The sequence below is a fragment of the Micrasema longulum genome, unplaced genomic scaffold, assembly GCF_059751315.1.
Source record: "Micrasema longulum isolate JH-2025_06_02 unplaced genomic scaffold, ASM5975131v1 h1tg000260l, whole genome shotgun sequence".
Taxonomy (NCBI): Eukaryota; Metazoa; Arthropoda; class Insecta; order Trichoptera; family Brachycentridae; genus Micrasema; species Micrasema longulum.
The window spans coordinates 957,472-981,007 of record NW_028277464.1 but is presented as its reverse complement, the minus strand read 5'-3'; the positions used below and the strand labels follow the sequence as shown (position 1 = coordinate 981,007).

Below are 23,536 nucleotides of genomic sequence, written 5' to 3'. Positions count from 1 at the left end.
TTCTTTCTTGGGAGATAACGATACGAGCAGGTGGGTAGTATGGATAAAGATTTGAAGTTAGGGCGGAGCGCGTTACGGAGTGCGGCAGGGCGTTGAATTGTTCGCGCTAAGCGAAATGATTTTTTTTATTTACTTCTGAGCTTGGTGACGAAGTTTTGGTTTTTTTTAAAAAACGATTTAAATTATTTTTGTGAAACAGTTTTAAGTGTTTCGGAAGGGAACTGTTTTTAAACAGCAGTCACATTTTTTTACCACCTCTATTGGAAATACACATACACACACAATGTCATGAGTATAATGAACCGAAGAGAATGTAATAATTTATAAAAAATAATAACACATGTTTATAGCTTTCAATCATTTATTACATTTTTAAATGCAAAAAAGCACCATTTATTCTTAAATTACAGTACAATAGTCAAAATAAGGCACGATTGAATAAAATTATACAAATTGATAATAAAAACGTACCTATTAAAATATATTCTAATGGAGAAAATTCTTCATTTTCTTAATAATTAATCAAACTGTGTACCTTTATAAATCGTACAAGGGCGATACTAGTGGGAAATATTCAAAATTGTCAATATTTAAAAACAACTACATTCATATTTTATAATGTAAAATAATATTGTAATATCATCATCATCATTCCATGTCTGCTCCCTAGTTGGAGCATATGGCGTCTACGAAGGTGCTACAGCATCTCTGTCGGCTGGCAGCTCCTGTGCATTCTCCCAAGTCAGGTTCACGTCCTGTAGTTCTGACACGAACAGTCAGCAGTGGACGTTCAGAACTTCGAGAACCTGATGCCTTGTAAAGTAGGCAAGTGTGGTTAAGGCTTTCAAGAGGCATCCGCAGCACATGGCCGAGCCAACCGTATCGCCTCCGCTTGGTGACAGTTGTCACCGGAGTTTGCCAAGTCTGTTTTTTATTACTTCATTCCTTACAAAGTCAAACAGCCGCACACTCGAGATTTCTCAAGATACCTCAGTATTTTGCTGTTTTGGGTCCAAATGAGGTACCACGATTCGCATCCATAGAGGAGAATAGGTGTTATGCAGGCGTTATACTATAGGCGGCATTTGGATATTACTAAATAAATATCCGATCTCTAGATAGCCTTCATGATGTTGAATGTGGCGCCTGATATTTCTAGCCGCACTCCCGGTTCTTTTTAAAAGCTGCCATTTTCCGTAACATATACTCCCGGGTATTTGAAACTCTCGACCTTTTTGATGACTTAGTTTGACAGTTAGGGGATTTTGGGCATCAAGGCATGAAGTGTAACACAGTACATGGGTTTTTGCAATATTGATTTTTAAACCCATGCATGCGGAGTATCTATTTAGGCTATCTACAGTGGCCTGAAGACCCCTGACTAAATAGTCGATTATAACCGCATCATCGGCATAATCTAGGTCGCAGAGTTTTCGGGAGGCGGAGATGGATATTCTTCGATCTAGTGGAACTGACTTCTTTAGGATGTAGTCCTTGAGGATTATAAAGAGGAACGGTGCAAGGACGCAACCTTGATGAACTCCAGTGGTGACCTCAAACCAATCTGTGACAATATCGTCGATTCTATTCGGCATTCGCTATTTGAGTAAAGGGCTTTAATAAGTTTGACTAGTTTTGATTGATTGTCAATGATTCTAATATTTTCCAGAGTGAGGGTCTGTGCGGAATATCAACAATTTTTCGTTGTCTACGAAGCACATAGCCAAGGTATTATTTAGCTCTTTGTTCTCCTGTAGAATACAGCGTATGGTTTGGATATGATCGGCGCTTCCTACCGGGTAGGAAACCTGCCTGATTTTCCCTCAATAGTCGCATAATGGGTCCTCGAACTCTTTGCAGTATTATAAATGCAAGTACTTTTCCATGCCATAATAGCTATCACAGTTTAATGGATCACCCTTTTTGTGCATAACATACATATTGTAATATAACATACATTAAAATAAAAAATTCATAAAAAAACACTGGAAAATATATATTTTTATTTTAAAATTGGAAACATCGAGCAGTGAAGGGTTAATTATGCTTTGAATAATAAATCCTTTCTTGCAAAATAATACCCGCAGTAATAAGAATTGCGGGTTGTGAATCCAGCGCATATTTCATAATTAATTCCCACAGAAAGTCAAACCATTACAAACGTTGCACCTTATTTCTCTCGAGATCTCAACTGATGTTTTATAGTCAATCAAAAGTTTCGCTTTAAAGTACTTCACTACATTGTATATGAATAATTCGTCTAAATAATCACCATTAAAAATACTTTCAATCATTTGCGGAAACGCATCATCGAATTCGCAGATGTTTTTAAAGTAATCATAGACAAACGAAAAAATTCTCAAAATAATGTCATTTCCATAGATACCCATGCAGGCTAATTGTTCTTTCATATATGAATCGATGCATCTCTGGACAGCTTTTAGGATAGTTACAAATTTCTTAAATATGTTTAAATTCTGGGCAAAAGCGTATATTTTACATGAGATGTATTGAAGGATATCGTCGGATGTGGCGGTCGATAAATCGGGGAAGGTATCTACCAATTCTTTCGCAAATGCCAATATATTAAGAATAGGCAATGTGGAACTGACAGATGGGGTGATTCCACTAAGCAATAATCTAGTTGGGACGTTGGCTGTAGACAAATTAGCGGGCCCTATATTGGTCAAATATGAAGATCGTTCTGAAATGCTCAAACTTAGAAACTCTTGGGGATTGATGATGTGTGCTCCATTCAATACGACATTTCCATTGTTTATAGAAATTCGTACACTGTTTTCGTTTAACTGTGTATTCATACGCAGGACATCTCGGAAAAATTGATTCACATTTTCGATCCGATTCACTCCATTTATTATTTCACTGTTCCCTCGAATTCTGCCATTGACACGCCTGGTTTCTGCCACGACTTTATCGTATATTCGTCTAAAAAATATAAAATTTTTGTACAACCAATTTAGTTAATTAAATGATTAAATATTAAGTCTGGTCATGTAGAAAGTAGACTTGCGTCTTCTAAAGGGCGTGTGTGACAAGATATATGAATGTGGAAGAACGTAGGAATGTATGTCAGAGGCGGTCCGGTCCATCTTCTCCGGCTACCCCTAGGTAGTGGTTAGTGGTAGAAGTGGTAGTAATCATACTTCTCGGGAACATTATTAGATAACATGCCAAAAATTATATTCATCGCTTCAAAACCTCATTAGGTTAAAAATGTAAGGATTGCAGTAGGGTAAAAAGGGGAAGTTCAGTGCTACAGGAAAATGGATACAAAAATATTTTCTTATATGCGGTAAAAATTAAAGTATTTAATTGTACTGCGAAGCTTCTCAAAAATGTATGAAAAATTCATAAAAATGAACTACTTAGAAACAACGAGGGTTCATGTGAACAATAACCTATCAATTAAAGCAATGTTATATGTTCTGATAGATTTGCGGTTTCCGGGTAGCCATATTTTACAAGTTTAGTGTGTTTTGGCAGGTACGGGGTTCTCCTTAGAAATGTTACGAAAACTCAGCGCCTTGACTCGCCGCAGGCGGTGTAGTTACAAAATTGGAACAAATGAAAAATCACTGAACTTCCTCTTGGTTAAATGTGCTTGCCTAAATAATGAAATTGATAGACAATAAGGAAACTTTTAAAATTGGGCTGATGTCGGGAATTTTTTTTTTAAAGTTTGAGTTTTAATAATGTAGATTTCTGTGGCATGCAGAAGAAAAAACTGTCATGTAATAATTAATTGCATGTAAATTAACGTTTGAAAATATACATAATTTTACCTTAACTTATTCGATGCGAGATTTTCTCTTATATTCATCATTGCTGAAGTCTGCGAATTTTCGATAACAGTGGACGCCATTCTATTTGACATCAATGAATTGGTAAAGAAGAATAAGGAAGATGACATCTGGAACACTTCAAGCTTGGTGGGTTTCTCTTTAGTTTCCATATACTGCAAGAAAACATATACGGATAAATTAGCAATTTTTCTGGAGGACTAACCTGCTAAGCCTCTATTTAGAGGCTTGTCAGCAGGTGGGAAAGAGGGGAAATGGAAGGAGGTTGTTTAGACCTTTTATGTGTAGATTTCTGGACATGCATAATTTTTGTATTTGGCCTACTAGAATATTCCGATAATGTCTTATTGGCCTTATCGCATATGCACGTGGATATTTTTTGTATTGTATAATTAATACTAACATATTCTTTATACTTGTATTTTAATTTGGAAGTTGAAAAGATGTACTTTTATCTGATTATTATTTTTAGACTGTTGTTTTAAGGAATGAGAAAGCTCTTGAATATTTAGATTTGCCGCGCGGTAATATTTCTTATAAGAACAAACCTACTTATTTCATGTTTTGGAATTATGTCGTTTGTTTAGGCGACTTTAATTTTAACTGGCGCGTCTTGGCGCCAGCCATTTGCTTTATAATAAAACTGATTGTTCTCCTATATAAAAGAGGAACGTATTGAAATCAGAGCCAGAATTTCCTGTATTTTAAGAAACTAACATGGATGAGAAGATTAGTGAAGTTATTTGTTACAAGGAGTGAACATATTTTAAAGAACTAACCTTAATGACAAGATTAGTGATGCCATTTGTAACAATGAGTAAACACATTTCAACAAACTATCCTTGATGACAAGATAAGTGGAAACATTTGTAACAATGATATTTCAAGTAACTGACCTTGATGATAGCATTAGCGATGCCATTTGCCAGTCCAGCTCCACCGGTTAATACGGAAAGCACTATAGTAGCATCATGTGCAACCATAATTCCCTGTGTTAAGAAAATATTCATAGGTACATAATATAAAATGTATAACATAACTAGACAATATTTTGAGTAAGTCAAAATTAAGGAGTTTTTCAAGATTCATCGATATAAAAACAGGAATAGATATGTTTTTTTGAAGAAGAATCTAGACTTTAACAGGGATTATCTCCTCTCATTTGCTGGTTTAAGTAATCACAATCAACAGAGAAGTTGATCACTCCGATTGCTAACTGTGGAGAAGAACTCACAGAGGCTCTTAAAGAGGCTCTCTTTCTCCTATATACCTGCGTGAAAAATTTCAACGCTTATCAGTTCATGGTTTGCCCCTTCGTTCTCATTCTCAAGGCACTCTCTTAATACCCATCCACAATTCCTCTTTCTTCTTCTAACTTATAAAGTGTCCATGCGGCTCGACTGTGGAATCATCTCCCATCCACCATCAAAGATGTTAGTACAGTATCTCTGTTTAAATCACGTCTGAAGAACATCTCTTTTCTCTTTCTTAATCTCTCCTCCTTTCCTCTTTCCTCCTTTTTCCTATTGAGTAATGGTTTTGATTTAGTGTTATTTATAAACAAATACGTTTATTTCTATTTTTATATATCATTAGCTTTTTAATCTTTATTTTCTATTGAATATGTTCTGTAACTTGAATTATAAAAATAAAACTATTATTTTATTGGTTGGTTGGAAGAAATTGCCATTTGGCAATAAGCCTGCCAATGTACAAATAACATTATGTACAAAAAGTTAAATAATAATAATAAAGCTATGGAAAAAGTACTAAATACCTAATGTAAATAAATGTAGTAATGTTAAGAGTTGAACTGAAAAACGCAGAGTTTGTGTACTTTGGAAGCAGGATCACCTGGGATGGTAGAAATAAAAGAGGAGGCAACTGCCGCATACACCAAGCAAAGCTTGTGTTCAAAATGAAACCGAAGGTTGTTGAGTCAAACAACATACAGGTGTTTGTTAAACCCTATCACATCCCCCTCTACACTCCTGATTTCTCCCCTGCAGAAGTAAGCAACCATTAAAAAAAAATGGTTTTGACCTACCTAAATCCCAGTAAAAAAAAAATAGTAAAGTATAATAAAAATGTATATATACGTATATATAAAAAAAAACAAAGTAAAAACAGAGCTGTCTAGCTCAAATGTGTTAGTAAAATCTATAATAATTGGAAACGAGGAACTTGAATTTCTTAGATTACATCAGTTGATTTTTGTGAAGTTTCAAAGATTTGGACATGCTTAAAATATGAGCAAGGCATACTTTTCCTATATTTGCTCCATTTTTGGCCGCAGTTGAAAGTATTTTTGAAGATGCTCCAGCAACGATACCCATTGTACTGGCACCCAAGTTAAGCCAGCAAGCTCTTGATTCCGCATTTTGCAGACCGATGCTCTGAAATATTTGTATTGAATTGATTCATTATTTAGGAGAAAAATATAATAATTCATTTTCACAAACTAATATGACACTTTTAAATAAATAATTAATGTAATGGGTGTTTTTTATAGATGACAAACCAGTAGAACATGTTATTTATTTATTTGACAATTGTAGTATGCATTACTTTACATGCTGTTTAACCCATCACGCAATGCAGACTGTAGACATGCATAGAAAGCTGCTTAACTGCCGATACATACAGAAAAAAAGATCCGCAGAAGCCGTATTCAACAATCAAATTGCCCTGTTAAGGGGTGAATTCTGACTTGCATTTGTACATCTGGGCGTGTTAAACAGTGCATGAGATCTCTCTCTAGTATAATTATTGGGAACATACAAACTGATCTCTTTCAGTATATTTGGATAATATATATTACCAGAAATCAGCTTATAGAATATGTACATATTAATGATGGGAATAATCGAAATATTTAGATAATCGAAATACAAGCATTCGAAACATGCAAATAATCGAATTCAAACATCGAATTAATCGAAAAAAAATTACCGTGAAATGTCAGAAATCGGCCAAAAAAATAGGGGGGGGGGGGGGTTAGCAAATACATGTGTAATGACAAAGTACTTCAAAATAATAATGAGAAAGTTCAGCCCTACGGGAAATTGGGCATAAAACATGTTTTATTACGCACGGTAAAAATTAAAGCAATAAATTGTAAATTTCTTGAAAATGTCTGAAAGAAATTAATTTAATAAAAATGAACTAATTTGAATGACGTCACTAGTTCACCGAAATCAACCAATAATATAACGTTGTGATAGTTATATGTCGCCTCGTGGTGTAGTGGTCAGCGCATTTGCCTATCATGCAAGAGGTCTCGGATTCGATTCCCGACATGATTGATTTGTGGTTATCCTATTTCCAAATAGTAATTTTAAAATAAGATAGCATAGCGCTGATAATACGACCCACAAAAATGTTAAAAGTTGTGAATGTTCACCCAAGTCTTAATCAACTCAGGTTAGTCCCTTTATATTATGAACATGAACCCATAGCAACAATTTATTAAACATTACATCCTTGAATTTTATTTCACATGAATGATATTTTGCACTTCCAAAAAATCATTAAAATGAATTACCATTGCTTTTGAAATGTCATGTCCGAATTCATATCTCAATTGTCGCGAAATCTCAAGTCCGAAATTCTATCTCGAAATGTTAAGTCCGAATTCATATCTCAATTGTCTCGAAATGTCAAGTTCGAAATCATATTTCAACTGTCTTGAAATGCCAAGTCCGAAATCATATTTCGAATGTCTCGAAATCTCAAGTCCGAAATCATATCTCGAAATGTTAAGTTCGAATTCATATCTCGATTGTCTTGAAATGTCAAGTTCGAAATCATATTTCGACTGTCTCGAAATGTTAAGTCCGAAATCATATTTCGATTGTCTCGAAATCTCAAGTCTGAATTCATATCTCGGAAAACCATTTCGAATGAATTCACTCGAGATATCTCGATTAGTACGAGTGAACTCGATTAATTGTAAGCATTTCGAAATGTCTCGATTTTTTTGATAATCGAATATTTCGATTATTTTAATTCGATTATTCCCACCATTAGTACATATAATCATGCCCTGTACGCAGATAAAATGATATAATATTAACGAATACCTGTTCATGCTGTGCTCTATCGGTGATCTGGGCGATTGAAACAGCTGACCCATATATTCCAGTGATCGCAGTGGCAGCTAAAGATGTCCCTGCCGCGATAGGACCTATGGGCGTAAACGCTGCAACTGTCAGCACACCGACTGCTCCTAAAGATACTGCAGCGGAGGCGATGTTTCCAACGTCTCGCGCGATTGCGAGAACAGAACATGCGGGTGAAAGGGTTATCTCGAGATTAACATGAACTGTTTCCTTTAAGAAAAAAAAAATACTTTGTCAACAACAAAATTTTTCATTTATTCGGATTCACTGCCAAAAAAGCACCTCTCAATACCAGAGCCAGAAAAAAAATGCTTTAGTAAATTCTATTATTTAAAAAATATTTTTTACAAAAATTAGTTTTTAAAGTTGCATAGCAAAAAAATAATGTATTTCAGAAATGATTTTGGGGGGGGGGTGTAATATAAAGGGACAGAGTTATATATGTATTATATTTTTTTATGTAATAAAAATAAATGGTAAAATACATATTAAAAAAATAATAGTATAAGAGAAATTGTTAAATTACACATACAGGTGTTCTTTAAACCGTGTCACATCCGAAACTACAATGATCAGTATGGGCAAGAAGACATATTAGCATATTTAAAACAATATTTAGAACAAAGAAATAGCAGGGGAGAAGTGAGGGGAGCGCTGCGCAGTATCAGACTCCCCCCTCCACCCCTCCTCGTTTCTTCCCTGTAGAAGTAAGCAACCATTTGCTTTTTTTGATATTTAATTTTTTTAAATTAATTATTGTGATGTTTTTTTAATGATAAAATAATTAAGAGAATAGTCATTAATAAACACAAAAGCCAGAACAAGCGTGGACTGCGAATATTATATTTGGAAATCAATGTATAATAGGGTTACAAATTACAAAATCAGGCGAGTGTTAATTAGAGTCAGGTATAATTGATAAGATTAAGAAAGGGTCTCGAGATGGTTTGGTCACGTAGAACGAATGGACGATGAAAGAATGGTAAAACAAGTATATATGGCGAAAATGAACGGTAACGTGAGACGAGGATGACCAAGGAAGACGTGGCATGATCAGATAAACCAAAATCCTTAGTCTGGTCATGTCAAAAGCAGACAGAACCGAAGGGCATGTATGACAAGATGTATGAATGTGGAAGAAGCTAGGAATGTATGCCAGGATAGATGGGTGTGGCAGTCCATTCTCTCTGCGTACCCCCACGGAAAATGGCGTGATGGTAGTAGTGGTGGTAGTAGTAGTAGTAAAGCATATACCTTTGGCTATGTTCATGCAAAAAATGGGACAGGCTGGTTAAGAAAATAACGAGATATAATTATTTTTCTTTGCGTACATGAGGAATGACGCAGGTACTGAGCGTGTTAATAAATACAAGAATTCAATACAAAACATAAATACAATGAATTATTAATACTAATACGCTTACATTGCAAATATTTCCATTGTAATGTCCATTTTTTGGGGCAACTATGACACCCTTTGGCTGATTGTTGTTTTTTAAATAATCGGCCCATGTTTTATAGACTCTGGCATCGCCATCAACAAAAATACAACAACCTCTAAGGTTATCTAAAATGAAAAATAAATTAGTCAATAAGAAGTTATTTAAACACAAATAAATGGAAGCGAGAATGTCAAAAAGCCGTGATAACAATTGAGGACCGTTTTTTCGAGTCGAATCGCGTGAACAATCTTTGTTTTAAAAATTTTCACCTCACAACCAAACCGGAAGGTAATCTAATTGTGGTTTACAATTATCTTTTATATTTCATTAGCGCTCGGTATAAATTATTGAAATTAGGGATTTTTTCAAACAAAACACAATATTTTATCATGTAAGACGATCATTATATTTTAAACCGGTTTTGAGCATGTTTTGGTGAATTTCAGGAAATCAACGCATTTAAAATAATTTATATCAAAACGCAACGAGGGGTGAGTATCGTGTTTTGAAAAACGAACCTTGAATTCCACGTGCAGAGATGTGGTTTTGATGCTAGATTACAGTGAATTAAAAAAAGGGCATATTTCATAGATATATGAAAACGTATACTAATATCTTTAGGAGATTGAGATTATTGCGGTGTAAGGTTTTGTGAAGCATAAATGCTTAAAACAAACAACACTTGGAGAACTTATTAATTTTCAATCCTCAAGAGATTTTAATGGGGATGTATTTATAGGCGGTGGGGGACAATCACATGATTAAACTTTTTAATTTTTTTGTGGAAGGGATGCCAGTCCAAAACATTAAGGATTGCCCCTATTATAATAATGTTATTGAGTTTAGCGGTCTGTCCCTGAAACACCCTGTTTAAGCTAGGTGTTGGATAAACATTCGCAAGGGAGTTGGTTTATTATTATAAAGAATGGGGGGTATGGAAAAACTAGTGACATCTGTTGTCGAAAGGGGTAAATTTTTATATACCTAAACATTTTTAGAACTAACCTACTTATTATTTTTATAGTAACAATATTATGGCTGTGTCCTATCCCCAAATTCCTGGGTCGGGGTGTGTTGTCAGAAAACAGTAAAAATGAGATTTTTGCTCGACTAGATTTTTAATAATCTTTTATAAGAAACGCGACCTTTCTTCATAAAAACGTATTCCCGTACTTTCGCCCTAAATTATGGCACTAGAGCAGTGATTTCTTTACACACTATAGATATCTATTTTGAGATAAATTATTTCTTACGTGAACTAGGACCATTCAAAAACCCATAAAAACGCCCAGTTTTATGTGCCTTTTTTGGAGGTATGGTATACAAATATGTTAAATAATTTTGAAAAATGGAAAATGTACCGACGCAGGAAATTTCATTATGATACTCGTGCTTAAAAATTAAACAAAATCGGTTCAGTTTTGGGGTGTCGAAAATGGGACAAAGAAATGTCGATTTTTAGTCAGGCATAATCAGTCCGACGTGCAGTTGTATTCTTCGCAGTGTACTGCGGAGGAATACTTTTTTATTTGACTGAGTAAAAATAATAAAATGATGATGTGTGTAATAAGTTAGATTTTGTGCCAATCCAGATAATTAGATGAATGTTGGAATTATTTTTTAAACTTTGTTTTTGCGATACCTCAAAATGTCAATTTTGGCTTAACCGGGTACACAACCCGACTCGGGAATAAGGTACATGTTATTTGAGTTTCTGATTGAAATTATATTGGCATAAGTAAATATGAAAAAAAGGAACCTTACCGGACATATCAGCTTTTATACATTTTCTTACTATGTACACTGGGCTGACATATATATTATCACTCAAAACATTTTCATAGGAATTTATATCTGAAATTTTTCTGTTTTTTGGAACACAACAAACAAAAATTACAGAAAAATAAATTGAATTCTGATCTGCAGAAAATTTTTCTGAAAAAAAAACCATTATTAGATAAAACAAAATAATAATAAAAAAGAAGCATGTATTTGTTAATAAGAAAATGAAATTGACAAATTGTAAAACATAATCCTAATCGTTTCTTTTTTCCACGTCCGCTCCTAAGTGGAGCATGTGGACATCACCAGGTGCCTCCAGATAGTCATCGACAGCCGGGACGGCGGGAGCCCGCAGGTGTAGAGAGGCAGCTCGGGTAAAGGCACTCCCGAGGCATCCGCAGTACGTGTCCGAGCCAGGTCCACTGCCGCACCTTTAAAACGCCCGTTATAGGAAGCGGCTTTGTCTGTTCTCAGACTTCAATGTTCAAATCCATACATACACTGCAAGGCAGACAAACATCCTTTTTTCATGATATTTGCCCGAGTAGACATCGCTTCTGGGTTATGGGTCTGTTTGGCACACACAAGTACAGTCGAACTTGGTTATAACTCGGAAGATGGGATCGACTGAATTTGCTCGTTTAGCATTACTCATTATTTTTCTTTTATTTTAATTATTTATTTGATGATTGCGGTCTGCACTTTACTTTGCGGGCTATTGAATCCATCACATAATGCAGACTGTAAATATAAGTTAGAAGTTAAAGAATAGAATGCAGATAACTGATCAACTGCCGAAATGTAGAGAAATATTATCCGCAGAAGCCGTATTCAGTAAGCCAATTGCCCTATTGATGGGTGAATTCTGACTTGCACTTGTACGTCTGGGTGTGTAAAACAGTGCATGAGATTTCTGCTCTATAGTTCTTAAAATATAGCTTGATTAAAATGACAGCTGCCAAACTAATGTCACTAGTGAGGAGAAATTACTGATCACCAACCATGTACCGATCAAATTGATTTTATAAGTTTTTTCATGTAATCATAAAACTTTGTTACCAAGAATTGATATAAAAACGCAAACACAAGCCTATTATAGTGTGTTTCAGACAATTATGTAATAATGGGTGAATTCTGACTTGCATTTGTATGGCTTCTGGGCGCGTAAAACGGTGCACGAAATCTCACTCTTGTATGATTATTGGGAACATACAAACTAATCTCTAACAGCATTTTTGAATTATATGCAATATTTATTTTTACTTTTACAATTTTGTTTTTTTTTTTCACAGAATAATGCTCCCTCACCGAGAGAAACATTTTACAATAAGTATAATGAAAAATGCCTTAAATGAATTATTTATCATAGTCAACAAAATAAACAAAATAAGCAAAATAAACTAAAATAATCATAAAAAAAACATAATAAATTCATATAAACTTAAAGATAAAATTTCACAATCAGTAAACAATGTTTTACCTACTTGGCTTGGTCCACTCATCGATCCGTGTGCAATCCACCTCCACTATCTATTTCTTAATAGCGATTTTATATTGAGAGTACTTACTAATTGTCCTTATGACAATGGAAGTAGATTGTACACTTAAACCGAGTAGTAAGCCAATCCTCTTTGACCAAAAATTGTATCAATTTTGAGTTGTTTTGCAGCATCAGGGTGGAGTATTTAAGGGAACGGCTTTCAAAAAAATACAATCCGCATTAAGTAAACAAATAAATATCCATATAATTCATAGAGATAATTTAAAAAAAAAAAATTTAAGGAAACTTATAATAAATGTTTACAAACACATCTATCACATAACACCGAAAGTCGTTGGACCAGTATAAAACATTAAACAATCTCGAAAGAAGCTGAGTTCACAAATCTTGAAATTTTCACATGCAATTTCAACCATGAGTGATATTTTTTCAATGTTGTCGGTGAAAACACACATCAGGTACTTGGACAATTACATACTTTCTAAGTAGTGTCATCAGTGGCGACTGAAGGGGTTAAAATGGGGGGGTCATTTCTTAGTTAAGCTAGGGTTTCCTAGGACAGCGGTGCCCGTATTTTAACGGCCGTAGTGAACGGTGATGCGGTGGACAGCCGTCGTAACAATCACTAGAGTGTGGTTTCCTAGGAAAACGGTGTTATCAACACCATTTAACACCGTTTCACTAGGAAACCACTCTCTAGTCGACGTTACGACGGCTGTCTACCGCATCACCGTTCACTACGGCCGTTAGGATACGGGCACCGCTGTCCTAGGAAACCCTAGCTTTAGGCTACTACAAAATAGGTACATGTGTATTTCACAATAATTTAAACACATTTTTTTTTGTAAAAATACATTAATATATCTATATAGATTTTCCAATATGATACACAATTTCACAAAATACCTAACATAGCGAGTGCACTTTATCTTGGCCCATATTTTCTTAAAAGGGTCTTAATTCGCTTTAGCCTCGAAACACATTCATCACTCTCAACTGCCGTCATTTAACTTTTAAAACACACAAATTACTCAAAATATACAAGATTTAAATTTTACCAGTCAATATAAGTTTAGTGCATACGAAACAGGACCCTAACAAACACTAAGTACTTGAACATGTGCAAGAAAAAATATATTATAATAATATTAATTCACAAAGCTCATTTCAATCTTGTAAAAAGGGACAAGGAAATATAAGCTTATGTATATCCTTTCCATTAAGAATTCGTTCTTTGTAGGTATGTAAAATACATAGGAATTCATTAAATTTGTTTATTTATTCATTCATATTTTTATCTTACAAACTAAAATTAATAATAAAAATAATGTGACTTCACTGGGGTGGGTTACTTGTGCTGAGGACACTTTTTGAAAAGTTTTTACATTTGAGAATAAACAAAGAAGACTAACTTAATAAATATAGATAATTAACACAATATTCAGACAGTTTTAAAAACTAGACATTTATGTACATCTATATTATTTATATTACAAAACACAATGAAAATAACAAAAACCTAACATAAGTTATACACTTGTGGTGCAGTTGATTCAATATTGGTTCGGGCGAATGAGACAATCCATTTTACATTTACCTAGCTCCTCTATCCATTTATTTATAGCCTTTTTAAACATTTTCTCGTTACTAATTGTTTTAATAGATAGTGGAAGTAGGTTATAGATTTTAATTGAATAATACTCAAAATACCTTTGTCCGAAAGTGGTATTAGTTTGTATTTGTTTAAGTTGTCTTTGTGTTGAGGATCTTGTGATTATATGATTCGTATGTGATGTATTATCATCGTATATCTTCCAGTCTAGACCAATGCCAATATGATATTATTATTATCAATCTTATTCTTATCTTCCTTGTTTCATATTGTTATCTCCCGGGACAATGCCAGCGATCGGACTAATTTTGGGAGAAATGTTCAGATGCTCATGACATAGCATAAATATTTGGCGGTGCACATGCTTAATAGTATTCTAGATAACATCTATAAAAACATGAAGATTAATTTTCATGATCCACTAATTGCATTATATAATATACTTTCTTTATAATGTATTGTAAGTAAATTATTTTAATTAGTGGCAAATTTTTGGGGGTCATTGACCCAATGGACATTAGGGAAAGCCGCCACTGAGTTTCATAGTCCATTAAGTTAGCAGCCCATTTGGATTTTATTAATTAGGTTCTAATAACGATCTTTTAAAACGATTGAAGAGCTTTTGCGCAATTGTCGACAATAATCTTGTTAGGTATGTCCTAGAAGTAGCTCATTATACAAGTGAATAAATGTACGGAATTTTTTTTATGTCAACTAATGTTTCCTCATTACATCAGAGACCTCGCATTTTCCCCCGAGCGTTATAAGCAAGTTTGACAGAAAAAAAGTATTTATTTTATAAATTATTTACTTACTGAATTCGCATATTTTGTCATATATCGGAAGGACGTGTTTCAATTGCGCGTCATCATAACCGAATGTTGAAGTCTCATCGGATTCAATCAAGTCGCTCGGGTTATTGGGTTCACCAAACATGGAATACGCAATTTTCTGCTTTATCAAATATATATTGCCTCTTTCAAAGCTTGAAACAAAAAAGAATTATTAATATTAGATGGCACATTTTAAAAATTAATTAAGTAATAACACATCCCACATATCGCACTCTTTGCAATGAGGATTCTTAACAGGTATGGAACGAGAAGTGGAGGTGATTTCAGGCTTAAAAATATTTTATGAGTTGCCAGAAATACTGAAACTAGTGACCGACCGAAAATTTGGTTTCGGACAGTTTTGGCCGCAGCTTCGTTTAAAATGAGGAAGTTCATTGGTTTTAATAATTGTTAATAGACTATTATTAACCTTTTCCTCGCCAAGCATCCAAAAATTACCAAACGACCCCAGCGCCTACTCGCATATAGCGCCACGAGAATAAAAAGTTGGAAGTGTTTATGATCGTGCAATAATTTATTAGTGTTTTCACATACACATATTTTACTCATTCGTGTATTTTATTCATTTTTGTTAGTTTGTTGAATGTTAATGTACATAAAGTGAAATCGACCCATAAATTATTACTGTCATTTTTTTGTTTTAATATTAAATTGTTTACAACATTTTCAACCTTCATACTATTTTTTACAAGGTTTTCGGGAGATAATAAGATCAGGTAAGTATCTATCTAAAAAATTTGGTAAGTCAATCTTATCGATATTTTTATCATAATCATTAACTATCGAGTATTTTCAAGAGGTGGAAGACACAGGCGGTGTCTAGCACTGCTGGTCGCAGTCTCGCAGAATCCGCAACCGTGATAGTAAAAATTAGAGCTGCCATTCAAACGGCCAATACACGAATATAACAAAGAGCAAGTCAAGGTGAGTCCTATCCTTCATTCTTCCTTAATTATTTACATCATTAAAACATCCGCGCCTAGACTTAAATGAGGAAATTTATATTGTTAAATTTGATATATTAAGAGATAATTTTATGAACACAGAATACTAACTAGTCCCAATCAGTATAGCCAAGACCTTCAAAATACATCTGTTGAATATTTCTCGGCGACTTCATTTCTTCGGAAGAGGTATTAGCAGTCCTGCAGAAAAAAAAAATTATGCTCTAGTAATTTATGCAACTATCATGTTTAAATTAATTTTTTTTTAATATGTATAGTTTATTTAATAAAGGCTTCCAGAAAAAACAGAGTTGAAAATATAAATGACTTCATAATACATTCTCAGCTTGATTCATTTGATACATCTTGTCAAACATCCCTTCGATTGTGTTTACTTTTAACAAGATCAGATTTGAGTTATTCATTTATCTGATCCTGCCAAGTCTTCCTCGATCAATTGCGTCTGATTTCCGTTCATTCTTTTTCCACATCCGCTCTTAAGCGGAGCATGCGGACATTTCCAGACGCTGCCGAGAGACCAATCGTACACCAGCAGTTTCATCTCTACCCACATCAATCTCGCGCCCCTTAGTTCTGCCGAATCAAACCGAAAGATCGTCATCGACGGTCTTCCTGGACGGTGGGAGTCCGCAAGCATGAAAAAGATGCAACTTGGGTTAAGACTCTCCCGAGGCATCCGCTGCTCGTGTCTAAGCCAGGTACACGGCTGCACCCTAAAAGCGCTCATTATTGGTAATGAAATTGAACAAACTTATACCTAATGCACTAGGATTCACACCCATTCCAGGAGTATTGGCATTATACAAGAGTTGAATAATCACTCTCACCATATTATCTGTATTATTTATTTTACTATTCTTGCATCATTTATTCATTCCACATGACCAAATCTACACGGTGATCCTTTCTTTTTGTTAAAAACTCTCAATTTTATGCGGAGCATCGATTCGAACCATTGAGAAAAATTAAAAGAAAGCCCTGAGTTTAGGTGTTTAGGATCGTTCATGTTTAAAAAAACGTTCTGCGATCCACAGCATAAAGATACAAGGCAAATCTGCACCAGCTGACCATGGAACTGCCAGGAAAAAAGTGTGAAAAACAGACACACGCCAAAAAAAGTTTTTACTGGGGAAGAAACTGGTGTTTGAAAAAAATGCGTATTAGAATTAAAAAGGTTTTTTTACTGTTTGACATAATTTTTTTTAGTATAATTTTTTAAAACAAAAACTAATTTATTTTTTTATCAAACCCGCTTTTTTGTACTGACTCTGAGTCTCATTTAACACAGCATTTCAAAGGAAGTTATCTACTGTGATGTAGGAGGGTTACTAGTAATTACTTTGAATGCATAAGTAAAGAAAACATTTTATTTTCATTATTCCCTTTCCGCACCTAATGGTGCACATAGGGCACTGCATTGGTACACCAATCGCAGCGTATCTTAACCTTTTTTGTATTACGTTTCAGGTACCAGTCTAGGCACTATGAAGTATTCTAGTGTAAAAACACCCTTTTAAATTATATTTCATGTGTGAATAGTAACTTAGGTGTAAATATTTTATTTTTTCATATATTTTCTTGTATTTAAAAAATAAATTTATATATTATTATTTGTATAAACATGTTTATTCTGATCTTTCTGGCTGTTAATTTTTATATGTTATTCATTGTTTTTATAAATGTAAATAATATTATTAAGTCAGTATAAATATAATCTTCACCAACAAGCTACAAAAAGTGGCTTGGTGGGATTTTAGTTTTAGTAAAAATATAACAAGTGAAATTTTTTTTTAAATTGTAAAAATGTATAATTATGCTTTTAAATAAAAAATAAATAAAATGTCAATCAACCGTGTCGGAAATCGAACTCGAGACCTCTTGCATGGTAGACAAATGCGCTGACCATTGGCACCACTGGGCTGATTAATTCAAATGATGTATTTTATAGATAATTTTAATTATTTTAATTTAATAGTACAATATTATTCGCTGGAACTGGTAGTTTCGGAGATATTTGTAAAAAAAACCTGTGAAAAGCAACCTTTAAATCCCCTCCTTACCCTTAGCGGACCCGCCACCCTGGGGGATTTTTAGTATGATATGCAGTAGATGCCAACAAACAATCATGCCAAGTTTCAGAACTCCGGACTTATTTCCCCCGAAAAGTCTAATTTGGCCGGGCTAATGGACACATCACCGAGGAGAACAAACTAGTGCGCCACATGCGGAGGAATAATTTTATTTTTTTAATTGTCTAAGTTTGATAGTACATTAACAATAAAAAAATAATAATAAAAACACTACTTCCTCATTGCGCAGAACTAAACTAAAAAATAAAATAAAACAAACTTACATCTTGGTGTTTTAATTATTAATGGTGAATTAGAAAATCCTCGTTAAGCTTCTAATAAAAATTAAAATTGCATCCAACCTGCATGTAAAAATAAACATTAATCAAAGAAAAATAAACATAAAAGTAGAAAAATAAACATAAAAATAATATGCCAATATTTTGAGTTTGTCCAAACGTTTGTAGACAAAATAATGGATTTCTTCCCGTAGGGAGTTAATAAGATCAACAAATTACAGCAATGATTTTGTCTACAAACATTTTGACAGACTCAAAATATTGTAATTTAACCAATTGGTCCAAGAAAGAGTATAAAAAATGTTTTCAGGCGTTGTCCAGGGTGCGAAATAATTCAATCAGATTAGTATTCGTAACAATAAAGGTTTCAGCTCTTTAACTTCACTAATATCAACAGATGGAAGAATTGAAGATGAGTGTTGGAACATAGGCAAAATGGTGAATGTTACACAGCGCGTAGAGGCCACTTAAACATGCCAACGACAGATCATAAGCCCTGTTAATGCCTAGACTTCTTTGTTGTAATTACTTAATAAAAATAATAATTTGAGTGAACCGTAAATCTTCCTTTGCTAGTTATTGGGAACATGTAAACTAGCGATGAAACCACACCGTGTGTAGCGCACAATTTTAGCGCACAATTGTAGTGCTACAGTGTGTTGAGGTGAGAAACAAGCACACAATTTACTGTGTGGAGACAACAAATGTGTTTTAACACATTGTGTTTGTGTGTTATCCGGCACACTCGTATGACTGTACACTGCAATGTGGCCTATGAAGATAGCCCCACGGTGTAAATACACAGTACCAACCTAATAATTTTGTTTTGTGTGATAGTAAATAACAATATTACGATGAGTATATTGGAGGAGGCAACTTGAAGGCTAATTTTGCAGATACATTATAAATTACGACTTGTGTACCTACACCAAAATAATGAAAAATCAATTTAATCAAAATACATTATTAGTAATATCATCACATTACCAAAAACACAAACAACATTTTATGATAAAATTCTAATTTATTTTTAAACAGTACCTAGATGTGAAGGTGGTATTACTGATTACCACGATTAACACCTCGCTACAAATTCATACAGTACATTCGTAGCTAACAACACCCTGGAGCTAACTTCGTACAACATAATTTTAGTTACTAAAACACCCACTAGGCGGTCACTAGGTAACATTAATGTGTATACCGCACACTGAAGCTAACTTCACACTATACAATTTTAGCTACTCGCCAGGTAGCGCTGAACATTACACATTTGTATTCATTATTTGTTTGATTTCCCATCGCTAACACAAACTGATCTTTTTCACTATATTTGCATTACATATAGTAGTAAATAATCTTATCGGTGTTCCTGATATGCCTAAAAGGCCAATGGTAATATATTAATATCTCTAAGCCAAATTCGCACATTAATTCTCTGTTTCCGAGAATTCCAAAAAATAATTCTAGATAACCAAAAAATAAATGTATTTGCTATAACTTTATCAAACTACAAGAACTGATAATTCTTAAAAATTTTCAATAATAATTGAGATTCCAGTATTTTAATTTGTTTTTTACATATTTTTTAAATTTTTAAATTGGAGTTTTATATTTGTAAATTTTTTATAACCTCTGTATTTGCAAAAGCCCTTTTTTTATGTTTTTTGTTTGGAAGTTCAACAGGAATACATACAATTTGTAAGTAAGCATTGGTATCATTCTTCATATATATCCTCAATTATAGAACTTCACCATCTTTCATAAATTATATAAAATAAGTGTGTAGCTTAATAATAATTAATTAGAATTAATTAGAGTAATAATAAAGATTTAGTTGAATATAAGACTAATTGTTTTGAAATAAAAGAAAAGAGAAAAATAAGAAGATAAAAGAAGTAATAAAAGAAACTAAAATTAATTTACACAAACAAAAATAAAGATTAGAAATTTGATTTCAGAAACACAGTTATATTTTTTTATAATCATTCACTGTATCGTGATAAATGTCAATATTACCTTTTTTAAATCTATTTTGACGCTAGCTACACTAAACAGTTATTTTTTAAACGTCTTCACGAAACAGCTTAATTTGTGAAACTGTAACTGTTATTGCTATTTTTATAAGTAAAAAAAAAACAAAATGTCCATCTCTAGACAACATGACACTTTTCACTGTTAAATTTATGTACCAACTTGTAAAAACAATTATACCTCGAATTCATTCATTAGACGTACCTTCTTGTAGAAATTATAATGGACTAAGTATTGATGTAGACATTTTTAACTGCACGTTGCATTTATACAGAAAATTTATTCATAGGGTCGATTATTTGGGATACTTGCTGAATGTGCATCTTGAGTGGTTTATGCTATGTACATGTGCCGCATGTAATGTAATGTATATGTTTGTGTATGTTTTATATGGGCGTTCATGGCTCGGAGTGTGCATTCGGTATTTTTATTTATTTTAATTTATTACCTCCATGGAAAATGCAAATGTTAACAATTATTCTTTTCTCACTTGAAATTCTTATTTATTTATTTTTTTTGTCACATTTAATATTTATATCTTTTGCATAATTTATGAAAACTTAATTGGTCTTTTTATGTTAAAAAATTGTTGTTTTCAATACTTATTATGTATGACTGTATGTTTTCTGAACAAAAAAATAAAATACTGTACTAATGTACAGCATTATTGATAACTACGCTTAACATGCAAAAGTGTTACATTTTTATTTAATGTTTTTTAGCTGTTTTTATTTAAAAATAGTTTTTTCTCCCATTTTCAACATACATGCAGTAATTAAATAAAATATTCCCTTTTTTAGAAAAAACAATAATCCGAATTTTTTATTATCCTAATGGGCTCCGGTCTCAGTTGATTCGGAAATTTAGAGTTGTCTGTATATCGGTAGTCAGATGGCAGAAGGGACCATCTGTAATTATCAAAAATGTTCAGGAGAGCTGAAATACGTCTCAATTTCAAGACTTTAATCCACAAATTAAAATATTTTAGTGTTGCTTTTTAATAATAAATTACCTTTCTAAATGATGCTGTTTTTCTTTTTTTGTGAGTATTTACTGAAATATTAATTAAAAGTTTTGAAAACTAAAACACAGACAAAAATACAGATGGTCCCTTCTGCCATCTGACTACCGATATGTAACTTGCCCTCCACTCACTAGCCGGCTCTTAAAAGATCTAGGCTTGTGAGGTGAAAATGAAGTTACGGGGATTCATCACAAAGTTACACAGGTCGTAGCGACGTCAAGAGTTTTTGCACAGACCCCATCAACAAGAGTTAATATGTCTTGCATTGTATGTTTGGCGAATTTGCATATCATGCTAGACACCCCTGGTTCGATTACCGGCGAGGTCAATACAAACATTTATGAAAATGTGGTTTTACACTGCAAATTTTCCAGTCTCTGGATTGAAACTAGAAGCGTAACCGAACGTCTAGCTTACATGTAACCAACGATCAAGATACGCTGCATTTACTGAACTAATGCAGTGCCTTACACACCATCAGGTGTGAATAAGGGAACGGTGGTGTATATAGAAAGTACGTACGCAGGTAGCAAAATGTATTAACGTATTACGTATACTTGTCAATCAGCATACTTTTAGAAACATCATAAACATTTCAGTTTTATAAATTCATTGTTGAAAAGTGAATTGCAAACTTGCATTGTCTTCTTAAGTATTAATATAGCATTTCTTTAAAGGGTACTTGTTTATGGAATTTTCTGCTAGGCAGCAAACATCCATTGCCGAGGTTTTCCGATAAGTCAACGGGTACAGTAGTCACTTCACATTTTAAACATTTTAGATTGTGAATGATACACCATCTTTAAAGAGCGCAAATATGGTTAAAAAATCGGGATCTATTACTAGATGCATAGTTTTTTTGTTCGATTGAAAATGCCAGTGAACTCTCATCTTTCAAAATTACAATATTTTTAGGTTATAAATTAATGTACACAAAACAATACTATATGTACTGTGAAAGAGTAGTGAAATAGCATGAATATTTGAAATTGATTTAAAACAGTTTAAATTATGGAATAAGACATACCTAATTAATTTATAAATGATCATCAGTCACATTTCACATTTTTAGTAGATCAAATTAACATCTGACGCAATGTTTACACTATTTTAAGACACCTCTAATTTAAAACACATTGAAACAAAAATATTTTAATAGATCCGCGTGATTTGAATAGAATAACGAGTACTAATTTTTAATATTAAATAAATATCTTTAACACAAATGGGAATCAGGAAAAACAAAGGAACTGAAACATTGACTGTCAAGATTTGACATTTGACGTTCCAAATTCCGACGCTATTTTTTTATGTCATGCGCGACGAACGGAAAGTGAAAATCTTAGAAATATATTTTCTTAATATTACTATGAATGCAGGTACACATATAATTATCTATTAAGTCGCGATCAAAGAATTGGCGAAGTTTGACTATTTATCAGATTTATTTATAATCCAAATTACTTATGTAAAATCATCACCGTTCGAACATTTCAAAAGTTTCAGTTTCAGTGTCAGTTTGAACACATTCAGTGGGTATTTAAAGTCTCAAAACTTTATTATCTTTTGGGCCAACTTCACCAAAACGAAATGCGTCTGGCAAACTCCATTGCTAGTTGTACCGTTGCAGTGTACAATGTGCGAATACACAAGCAAAATTAATAAAATAATAATGATTACCGCTTGATCAACTCGCTCGAATGTCCAATTTACGTCTCGGGAATGAAATGAAGAACAAAAATTAGGAATAAAGTTCGCCCGCAAGTACTTCGCCGCCTCCCGTCGATCGTCATCGCCAGATTGGATAATGGTGCGAAGTGCGAACTGCGAAGTAATGGTGGGAAGAATCGAATTAAAATAATCGAAATATTCGATTATTAAAAAGATCGAGTCTTACGCTTCAGATACCAGTCCAGAGAATATGAAATAGTTTAGTGTGAAAACACCCTTATAAATAAATATTTCATATCAACCATGTCAAAGACCTCTTGCATGGTAGGCAAACGCGCTGA

General features: G+C 33.4%; 1 protein-coding gene and 1 long non-coding RNA gene across 4 annotated transcripts; one reads left to right on the top strand and one right to left on the bottom strand.

The window, feature by feature from the left end:
- Nucleotides 1-343: 343 nt before the first annotated feature.
- On the bottom strand, nucleotides 344-23,330 carry LOC148283131 (uncharacterized). 3 transcript variants are annotated; one of them, XM_088223957.1, is made up of 11 exons: nucleotides 23,205-23,330; nucleotides 18,452-18,529; nucleotides 16,189-16,278; nucleotides 15,095-15,264; nucleotides 11,149-11,319; nucleotides 9,367-9,509; nucleotides 7,904-8,152; nucleotides 6,086-6,217; nucleotides 4,718-4,810; nucleotides 3,804-3,976; nucleotides 344-2,946 (listed from the first exon to the last, which is right to left on the bottom strand). In XM_088223957.1, coding segments are annotated over exons 2-11 (2,040 nt in total). In that variant the 5' UTR covers nucleotides 18,454-18,529; nucleotides 23,205-23,330; the 3' UTR covers nucleotides 344-2,129. The 3 variants fall into 3 exon arrangements, with proteins under 3 accessions (XP_088080083.1, XP_088080084.1, XP_088080085.1); XM_088223958.1 differs by lacking the exon at nucleotides 23,205-23,330 and adding an exon at nucleotides 22,552-22,816; XM_088223959.1 differs by lacking the exon at nucleotides 18,452-18,529 and having other exon boundaries at nucleotides 23,205-23,326.
- Nucleotides 11,824-13,902, top strand: LOC148283132 (uncharacterized). The gene is made up of 2 exons (XR_015821920.1): nucleotides 11,824-13,215; nucleotides 13,456-13,902. It is a non-coding gene; the product is annotated as an uncharacterized LOC148283132 (long non-coding RNA).
- Nucleotides 23,331-23,536: the final 206 nt, after the last annotated feature.

Excerpts from the sequence above, each read along its gene's own strand:
- LOC148283131 (XM_088223957.1), bottom strand. Across the intron at positions 15,265-16,188 it reads GGCTATACTGATTGGGACTA|CTTTGAAAGAGGCAATATAT; the intron begins GTTAGTATTCTG and ends TTTTGTTTCAAG. Across the intron at positions 6,218-7,903 it reads ATAGAGCACAGCATGAACAG|AGCATCGGTCTGCAAAATGC; the intron begins GTATTCGTTAAT and ends CAAATATTTCAG.